Source organism: Benincasa hispida, chromosome 2, assembly GCF_009727055.1.
Source record: "Benincasa hispida cultivar B227 chromosome 2, ASM972705v1, whole genome shotgun sequence".
NCBI lineage: Eukaryota > Viridiplantae > Streptophyta > Magnoliopsida > Cucurbitales > Cucurbitaceae > Benincasa > Benincasa hispida.
This window is the reverse complement of record NC_052350.1, coordinates 29,530,081-29,540,587: the sequence shown is the minus strand read 5'-3', so window position 1 is coordinate 29,540,587 and position 10,507 is coordinate 29,530,081. Positions and strand designations below refer to the sequence as shown.

Below are 10,507 nucleotides of genomic sequence, written 5' to 3'. Positions count from 1 at the left end.
AGAAAAGAAGAGAAGAATAAGGTTGGTGTATGAGGAATAAAAAAAGAGGGGGTTCTCCAAACAAATCTGATTTGTAGGCATTAGGCAAATTGACATTCGTAGGTGGGTCCCACGTCCCAACACACAGCAACAACATTGTTCTTCTTTTGCTTGCCTCCACACTCTTTCAAATTTTCTGCCGTTAAAACTAACGTCCCGCCGTTACTTACCTCCCAAACCACACAAATATTGAAAATAAATTCCCCCAAACTTCTTTTTTCACTTCTATCCATGGAAATTCAAAGGATAAAAAAAATGTTTTTTTTTTCATTAATTTTGGATTTAGTTTTTAGTTGGTGTCTAAATTTTCAAATATTATACTTTTAGTTATTAAATTTTCAGTTTGATTTCAATTTAATTTTCAGATTTTTAATTTTAATATTGAGATTTGAGTTTTGTTTCATCTTAGTTTTTTAATTTTAATATTGAGATTTGAGTTTTGTTTCATCTTAGTTTTAGGTTTTAGAATTTACACTTTTAATATTTTATTTTATTACTAAATATTCACTTCTGTACTTGATATTAATGTTTATTAATTAATTTAAAATAATTATGAAATGAAATATTTTGGAAGAATTATCTTTTTATATTAATTTTGATAATGATAAAAAATAGTGAAATTTAATTAATTATAATTTTTTAAAATTTATTAAATATTAAAAAAATGAAAATTCAAGGTTGCAAGTCTCAAAACTTAGGAGCCAAATTGAAATAAAATTCAAATTTCAAGGGTAAGATCGTAAGAGTTTGAAACTTAAGGATTAAATTGAAATAAAACTCAAAACTTAATGACTAAAAATGTAATATTTTGAAGTTTAATGATCAAATAAAAATTAGACTCAAAATTTAAGGATCAAAAGCATATATTTTTTTAAAATTTACAAAGGATTTAAAAAAACCAAAATATTTACAAATATATCAAAATATCACTATTTATAAGTGATAGATATTGATAAATTACTATCATATATAACTCTATAATTAATAGATATTAAAATTTATTAGTGATAAATTGTGATATTTAGCCATATTTAGCCATATTTTAAATAATTTTACCATTTAAAATAAATAAGTGGCTTGAAAAGAAACACTATAAATCTCTTTTTGAAATTTTATATAAATGGAAGCCACCGCCCACAGTTCAAAACCCAAAGGACAGTTTTTGGAGCACGTCACTTTAAAATCTCGACGAGCAATTGGAAAAATTAAAAAAGAAAAATATAGAAAAAGAAAGAAAAAAAAAGGGTGGGAGCATTTCTTTTTTCTTTTTCCATTTTAGTTTGTCTTGTTATTCAGAGTGGAGGAGGAAGAGAAGAGGAGAGAAAAGGGGATTCATAGAGAGAAGAGAGAGAGGGTTGAGTTTGAAGATCTTGTCAGATCGAGCAACAACTGCTACCCAATCTTCCACATTATCTGTTTTTAATTCTTCAGGTGCCTGATTTTTCATTTTTCTACTTGCTTTCTTCTTCTTCTTCTTCTTCTTCCTCCTAAAATGTTTGTTTGGATCTTTTGTTTGGTTTTTGAGCTCTTTGTAATGGAGGCTGCTCTCAATTTCACTTGTTCTTCTTGTTTTTCCTTTTCATTTTCGGCTTTCACTCTCTCTGCTTGATGTTTGTCTCTGTTTTCTTGGTGGGTTTCGGCTCGAGCTCTCATTTCTCTTCTAATTTTGGTCTCTTTGGGTTTATTTGGGAATTTTTGCTCTAATGTGACTGAAATTTTGGTACTACCTGATGTTTGTATCTATTTTCTTGGTGGGTTTCTACTCATTCTGCTGTTTATGTTCTAATTTTTGGTCTCTCTGGTTTTATTTGGAGTTGTTCTTGCTGAAATGTGAATCTAATTCTGGTCCTATTTGATGTTTATCTTGGTCGGTTTTTACTCTCTTTGTTCTTTCTGTTCTAATTTTTGGTCCCTCTGGGTTTATTTGGAGATGTTTGGGTTGTTGTTGGTCAAATTTCCTTCCTATTTTATGTTTATCTCTGTTTTCTTGGTGGGTTTTTACTCTCTCTGTTATTTTGGTTCAAATTTTTGGAGTTGTTCTTACTCAAACATGATCTAAACTTTGGTCTTATTTGATGTTTGTCTCTATTTTCATGGTGGGTTTCTTTCTCACTTAGAAAATTTGAACTATAATTATAATTTTGATTGGTTTCTCTTCCCTTTTGAAAGTTAGTGGTGGACAATGAATAATATTTGAATGCTTAGTCTTTTGTTTTGGTCAAAGGATTAAAGGGGTTCTTTGTGGACTTTGTGGCCTTTCATTTTCCATTAAGAGTGGTCGGTTGGTTTCTTTGACTTAATCATGTCTTTTAAACATTGCTTTTTCTTTTGTTTTGTCTCATCAGGATTTCAGTTTTCTTCTCTCCTTCGGAATTCACTTTGAATCCTTGCTTCTATCAGTATGTTTTTGGCCATTTCTGATGATATATGTTAAATTTTTTTTTCTTGGTAGCGTTTGATTTCTATTGTTTTTACCTTTTTCTACACTTCTGTTTCTCTTTCAAGTCCCAAGTTGTATGAAGGTTTCTTAACACTAAAATAACAGAGAGTTAAGGTTCTGGTCTTTAGATTTTCTCTTCTTTTGAATCTTGGAGTTTCTTCATCTCAGCCATCAAGAAGTGAGCTTGGAGAAGTTCATTTTGCTGTTACAATGGAAAATTTCATCTTATTTATCTTCTATTTGAATGTTTATGTATTTTTGTTATGTGGTTGCTGAATTCACAAATAACCTTGTTTTTTTTTTTTTAGTTTTATTTCATAATTTAGTTTGTTAGTTTGTAGTTTTCGGATGTAAGATTGAGGTACATTGAGATTTTCTGATACCTCCACCTCCCCTAATCTCGGTTTCTGTCCCTCTATTCAAGTCATTTTTTCCCTTTAAATCCTAGTATAGTTCTTGAATTTTTCACATGTACCCTTCTCTTCTTCTTGCCCCTATACTTTGAAATGTTATGTCCTTGGATCTAAAATTTTGTAAAGATTCATTTTAGCCCATCTACACGGCTGGAACTGTATTTAACCGATCACCTTCTGCAGCATCATGGGGAGGGAGCCAAGTGCTGTAGAAGTTGAACAAAAGCCGAATGGGGTTGCTCATGACGTAGTTCATGTTGCGCCAAGAGTTGCGGTAAGAAACATTGAGGCCAAGGACTATGAAGTAAAGGAATGTACTGAAGAAAACTTGATCATTGAAAAATATGATGAGAAGGTAGAGGTGTTAAGTATCAAAAGTACTAATCTTGATGGTGAGGAGAAATATGAGAAGTCTCGACTTGAGAAGTTTGGTGAGTACCAGAAGTCAAGCCCAATTGGATCAAAATCTCCAGGAAATATGAGGGGGCAATACACCGTTCCACAGCCGTTTACTTTGGAAACTGAAAAACGCGGTCCATGTGCACATAATATCGGAAACGATGCAACTACCACTACTGGTGTCAACATTTCACCAAATCTGCAATCTCCTAGTGCTAAGAAGAACTCTCAGGTAACTAATTCTCATAATTGGCTGCCTATATTTGGTTAACCTCGAGATTTATTTGTCTTTTCTTTTCTGAGTCCAAAGAATTGAAGAAAGATAGAAATGGCTGTCTTCTCTATTTCAGTTTGCCTTCAAGTGTTATACCATATGATGTGCAGGTTGTGCTCAATTTTCCTAGGCTGACCCTTAAAATATGGCCAAGCTTTCTGTTGGGTTTAAGGGTGGGCACAATTTGGAGAGTAGTTCTATTTCAATTGAGCTCAGGCTGATTGAAGTTGGGATTTTGTAATTTTATTTCTCATATCGATATTTCTTTCAGTTAATTTCGATCTCTCTTTTGGTTCCTTTTCTAATTCTATACTATATTCTCGTAATACTATGGTTCTTGTACCATGGGATAGATCTCGCCTTTTTTTTTAAGCATATCTCACATCTCTTTTGAGGGGCTTGGACTCTCCCAAAATTACTCTCTGAGTTCTACTTCTACCTCCATCCCCTGACTCGGTTTATAATAAAACTTCTCATGTCTACAAACATGACACTGCTAATATTCCTAACACTTTACTATCATACTTTGTGGGAAATCATTAATCATGTATGATTACAATTTGCAAATGAGATTTTGTGCGAGTGAAGCTAGAATAAAACAGTTTGGCAGTGATGATTAATGATTGAAATTTTCTTCTTCTTTACAGCCAAATTCACCGCTTTCGATAAGGAAGCACGTGAAATACCACGATGAAGAAGATAATTGGTCCATCAGTTCCTCGTATCCTCTTTGACATCCAAATATTTTTTACATTTTCATATCGTAAATTGTTTACACTTCATTTTTGGCTTGTATGGTCCTTAGCCATGTTAAGTGTTGCAACTTCTGTGAAATCTAAGGTAACTGTCGGTGTCGCTCCGACTTTTCGATCTGCTAGTCGTGCCGAGAGAAGGAAGGAGGTAAATTAACTGATATTGCTTATTGCAAATGTTCTAGATGTTATACACATCGTTAAATCACTCATTTGCACATGATCTTAATTTTTTATTTTTCAGTTTTACCAAAAATTGGAAGAGAAACACCAAGCTTTGCAGGCAGAGAAAAGCCAATATGAAGCCAGAACAAAGGTATCTTTCTTCACTTTCAGACTTCTATATTGTTTTCCGACTTTTCCAACTTTTCTGACAAGTTCATTTTGTTAAATCGTCACTAAACCCAAAACCTTAAGAGTGATTAGTTATTTCGCTTCTACTTTTCTATGTCTATTCCTAATGTCACACTTCACCGGTAGCCTTTGATTTTAATCTGATTCACGAAGTCTAACATATAAGGAAGAAATTATATTGGCAACCATTTTTCTCCATTTATCTTCAACTTGTGATTGCTTGCGTTAGAATCATGTTGAAAATGATTGTGAAAGAAACTGTTAGAGAATTTTTAAACACTGAAAAGGAAAAACACTTTATGATGTGATTTGATAGGAAGAGCAAGAAGCAGCCATCAAGCAACTGAGGAAGAGCTTAATCATCAAAGCAAACCCAGTGCCTACTTTCTACTATGAGGGACCCCCACCCAAAGTTGAACTCAAGAAGGTGAGAGTTTCAGAATCAATCTCTCTTTCTTCTACTCTAAGAATCATCAACTCATTCCTATATCTTCAAGTAACAACCTACACTCATTTTTTTGTAAGAATTCTTAACCTTTGGCATCTCCATGTTGGTCGTTGCAGCTGCCATTGACTCGACCCAAGTCACCGAATTTTACTAGGAGAAGGAGCTGCGGCGATGCAGTTAACTCAAATATAGAGAAGGCAAAAGTATGTACTCGAGTGAAACGGCATAGCCTTGGAAGTATTAGAACAGATCCGACTAACGTTATGACGACTCCAAAATCTAAGGGGCAAATTAGTGGGCGGAGTAGCGGTAGCAAGGTGAAGGACAGAGTAAATCATCAGGATAAGGAGACAACAAAAACAACTGCTGCTAAGATTCCTGAGCAGAGAAGCAATTTGGATATAACAGTTCAGTCATGAACTTGGGACTTTTCTCTGAATTTAAAGGGAGAAAAAAAAGGGTTCTTCATCTTGTATTTCTCATTGTTGCCAAATGGATATTCTAAAAGGAGTTGTTCTTTTTCTTTTCAGTTTTAACTGGATTTTGGTAATATGAAATTTGTAAATGTTTTGTAGTTATGATTTGTACTGACAAATAGCTTACTAGTTGTGTTTAGAGAGTGTGTCTGGTGATTTTTTCTTTTTCTTTTTCTTTTTTTTTTTTGGTTTGTTTTCTTTTTTCATTTAGGTAAGGTTTAGGAAGATTTCACAGCTGAGAGAAGATAGTACAAGAGAAGTAGAATAGTATCAGTGTACGGTTTCTTTGATGCAAAATCTTTATGCTTAAGATTTGGGGTTGCTCGTGGAAGTTAGACGTTGAATGTCGCTTCTTGAATATTAAGGGTTGGTTTGTTTCACAAGTTTTGCTATGAGATTTTAGTCAAATATTTAATATTTTTGTTTCATTCACAAGATTTTAGTATAGTTCTTGAAAGGAATTAAAAAATTAAGTATACTAGAGCTCATAGGATCTACTTAGTCATAGGTGCACTGGATATCAAAGTTTTATTGCTACTACGATATTTTCATCGACATTCTTATATGCCAATAGATTTATGGAATGAGTTGATGGTAGGAATACAACCAAAATATTATTAATACGAACATACACATCAACTTATTATAAATGGTGAAATATTTAAAAAGATATCTATTACTTACAATATTTCCATAAATTTGAGATCTTGAGAATTTCATCGAAATCAACATTTAAAATTTTGGTGATACGATAGTTTCACTAGTTTTTTGGGGTTTGACTAATTAGGGTTCAATTACTAATAAATAGAGTATAAACTTTGTTCTCTTAGAAAAGAAAACAAATAAGGAAAATGAATATTTTATCATCAATTCAAACTATTTCATTTTAACACTCTCCAAACCCTTAACTCCTTTATCTTTCTTTTAATTCATTTTCTTCTTTCTCTCCCCCTTTTTTCCCTCTCTCTCGATCTCCGTCTCTCCTCATATGACATGCTCTCTCCGTGTCACCTATGGTGTTGGCTAGGAGATGATAAGCCTAATGATTGGAAATGTAGAAGAAACGAACTTGTTATCCTGAGACAAGAGAAGAAAATTGTTATCTTACTCACAATTGAGGAGAAACAAGAACTTAAACATTTGGTAAATGATTTCACTTTACTTGACCTTTTTACAAATGACAAATCCTACACCTAGTTATACTATTTGGAAATTACATAAAAAATCAATATTAAATACATTATGTGACTCTTCATCAGTACACAGACACTCATCCATGTATTTAGTAATTTATGTATCCAACCATTCCTTATGTCCCAATTAATTATTTATTGTAATCAAATAATTCTTGTATTTGACTATTTGTCTTAGATTAATTTTAACTTTTTCTCTTAGACTAGACTTGAGCAACTTTGAGATTTTTTTTTAACTTAACAAATAAGTCAAACTTTAGCATTTTTGTAAAAATATTTGCCACTTAATCTTGAGTCTTGCTATATTTAACTATCACTTCTCCAACTTTAATTAAGACTTGAATGGAATGATACATAATTCTAATATGCTTGCTTCTTTTATGAAAAATTGGATTATTTGGTAATACAATGACAGAACCATTAGCACAAGATAAAATAATCTTACTTGTTTGAGCACACTTCAATTCTTTCAGCATTCACCTAAACCACAAAGCTTGACATCCAACTGCAGATAAAGAGATATATTATGCTTCGGTGGTAGAAAGAGAAACAATGGGTCATTTCTTTGAAGTTCATGAAAAAACACTCGAACCATTACTAAAAACATAATTGTACTTTTATGATCATCAACATTATCACCACAGTCACCATCACATAACCAGCCAACATTGATTATGGAGTTTAATTTCCTGTCACAAATTCCAAATGTAATGGTGCCATGGAAGTAATGAAAAACTATTTTATTCACTACCCAATGACTTCTCTTCGGGTTTCTCATAAATCTACTTAGCATACTTACATCAAATAAAATATTAGGTCTGGTTGTAATCGAGGACATCAAGCTTCCAATTATACTTTGATATAAACTTGGAACAACTTCTTCTCCAATATCATTCTTAATTTCAAATTTTCGTCCATGGGCGTGTTACAAAGAAAAACCTTTCATCATGATTTTTTTTCCAATAGATCATCAACATACTTTTTTTGTGAGATGACAAACTTTCCATCTTTTTTATTAACTTAATTCCGAAAAAATAATGGATGAGACACATCACTCATCTCAAATTTCCTTTTCATGGAATTTTTAAAATCAACATACAACACTTTATCATTTCTAGTAAAAAGTAAATAATCGACATGAAACAATAAAAAAAACATTCCATACTTATCTTCTTTAACATAGAATGCATGTTCATATAGACACCTTCAAAATTTCATCTTTAGAAAGAAACTGTCGATGCGATTGTACCAAGCTCACGAAGCTTATTTCAATCCATACAAGACCTTTTTCAGCTTGTACACCTTCTCTTCTTCTCCTCTTTTGACATAATGATGCGTGAAATTATGATGTGTTATGGTGTGAGTTTGTGATGATGTGTGTTATGCGGTGATCATGCAAGTTTTCCTAACAAGGCCCAAGTATAAGCCTTCTTAGGTTTCCTGGTAAGTCCAGGGTCGAACACAGGGACTACTAAGTAGATATGCAACACTCTTTGATTCTATTGCGGTGGTAAAAATAATGAAGTGATAGTGTTTTGATTTAGATTTTTCCTATGCGACGGAGTTGAGCGCAGAGTGATGAAAGCATAGAGTTATGATAAGTATGCGATGAAGGGGTTGAGAAGGGGTTTAGCTAACATTTCCTAAGATTGTGCACAACTTATGCGATCATGCTACACACGAATATCAGTACTACATCTCTTAATGCAGAATGTCATAATTCCTATTTCTAGGAAGCATACGATGTATATGCAAAATAGTCGATATGACTTATTTCTAAGTCTCTACTCTTGCCTATGCGATGATGAAGGATGCACACATAAAATAAGGTGACCGCATACCATCATTCCTATTTCTAGGGTGCATGCGATGTGTAAATAGCAATAGAACTTATGTCTAAGTTTCTACTTCTTGCTTATGCGATTCTAATTAGAGTCTCTCAAGCCTAGATTCTAATCTGACTCTCTCAAGTCTAGATTCTATCTTTAGACTACTCTCTCAAATATCCAAAGGGTAAGTGATGCATACATAAGACAAGATGATCGCATAAAATGTAAATCTTAAGTCATGCTAGCTAAGTACTTCTCAACCCATTCAGAAATTTAGCTATTCATGCGTGGTATGGAGAGATTGAACATAGATAGAAATGAGATTTCCATATTCTGCAAATAAAGTACTGAATACAAAATAACAAATGGATTTGAGAGATAAGAAGCCCGGTAAGCAATGTCTTGCTTCCCGTGGCCTTTTACACTGCTCTTTATCACTCCAACTCTGTTCTAGTTGTGTATTCTTGCTCTCGCAAGTGTTGGCCCTCTCTCATTTGTGTTTCTTTCCGGCAGTCTCTCGATCTGTCCGAGAGCGATTTCTCTTGGCTTCTTTCTCGAATCCTTGCTCTTCTCCGTTTTTTATGTATATGTATGAGTATGTGCGTGAACAAACAAACAAACAAACTTTCTTTTCTCTCTGGTGGCCTTCGGTATTTATAGATTTCAAGGTGAAACAGCTTTTCTTGCTAATGATTGCAATGATAGGCGACATTAATTCCCCTACTTTGTTGCACCGTTTAATAGTCACCGAAAGTTAAGTGTACTTGCTACAGTGTGGCTTTTAACGGCTTGTCAACTAAATTCGGAATCGACCGTTATCAGCTTTCCGATCCCATCATGATTTATTATGCTGTCGCCTAGATGCAATGCGACACCTTTTTAAAAACTTCTCACGATCGCCATGATTGCGATCGCAATCTAAAGCGCGCTGACGCAGTGTGCCTTTTGGATCGCAATTTCATATGCGTCATCGCATTGTACTTGCACAAAATAGGTAATTAGCTATTTATGCGATGAGGCGCTTGCGATTGCAATTCCTTTTTAGTTTAGTGCTTTCAGACAGATATGCTAATTGTTTTTACCATCGCATTCTCTCATTTTTTTTCTTATTTGAGCTGTAATAACTTGTATTTCTACCAGTTATCACACCCCAAAAAATTTAAACAATGCTTGTTCTTAAGATAAACTAAAGATTTTCTTAAAAGTCAACACCTTTATCCTACCTAGACTTCTCAAGGTGTCTTATTCAAATTTCATGAACCAATGCCTTCTAATTTCTATCTTGATCTCTTCTGAAATAATTTGTAATCTTTAGGGACACAAGTTTACCTTCAAAAAAACTTTACTCGTTCTAGACATCGCATGATTTATTTTCAAACTTTCTCCAATCGGGAGTGTTCCATATGATTTTTACCCTTGCGCATTCAGATATTTGTTTTTGTGATCGTTGTGCTGATCCGAGTGCTAGCCTTCGTTTTGCTTGTTCACCGGGTGTCATGCGGGACATCCACTACGAGCAAGGCGCTCTTTCTAGTTCAAAACTCATGCTCATCTTCTTATTTGCAGCGGAGTTGCGAGTCACTTGGTTGTATGCGTTGATCACGATTCACCTTCGTTTGGCTTGGCCCCCACGGGTGTCATGCGAACATCCAACTACGAGCAGGATCCGATCTCAATGTTATATAATTTTTTTTTTTTTGAGTTTCTAAAAGTAACAAGATTGAAAATAACAATACTAGCACCTCCAAATTTACACACAGCAATGTCTTCATTGCTGAAAGATGAAATAACTCATGCGATGAACTTAGGAAATTTCGTAAAAATCGTTTTGAAGGAAAGCTGGTGGACCGCTAAATTTTAAAATTTTTTCATGAATTGATTGTCCTGAAA

At 33.7% G+C, this 10,507-nt stretch overlaps 1 protein-coding gene across 2 annotated transcripts; it reads left to right on the top strand.

Moving 5' to 3' along the window:
* Window positions 1–1,195: 1,195 nt before the first annotated feature.
* Window positions 1,196–5,978, top strand: LOC120071783 (protein WVD2-like 2). 2 transcript variants are annotated; one of them, XM_039024167.1, is made up of 8 exons: window positions 1,196–1,470; window positions 2,385–2,438; window positions 3,076–3,523; window positions 4,213–4,286; window positions 4,381–4,465; window positions 4,562–4,633; window positions 4,988–5,098; window positions 5,236–5,978. In XM_039024167.1, exons 3-8 carry the CDS (start codon window positions 3,080–3,082, stop codon window positions 5,536–5,538), a joined length of 1,089 nt encoding a protein of 362 aa, XP_038880095.1. In that variant the 5' UTR covers window positions 1,196–1,470; window positions 2,385–2,438; window positions 3,076–3,079; the 3' UTR covers window positions 5,539–5,978. The 2 variants fall into 2 exon arrangements, with proteins under 2 accessions (XP_038880095.1, XP_038880094.1); XM_039024166.1 differs by lacking the exon at window positions 2,385–2,438 and having other exon boundaries at window positions 1,197–1,470.
* Window positions 5,979–10,507: the final 4,529 nt, after the last annotated feature.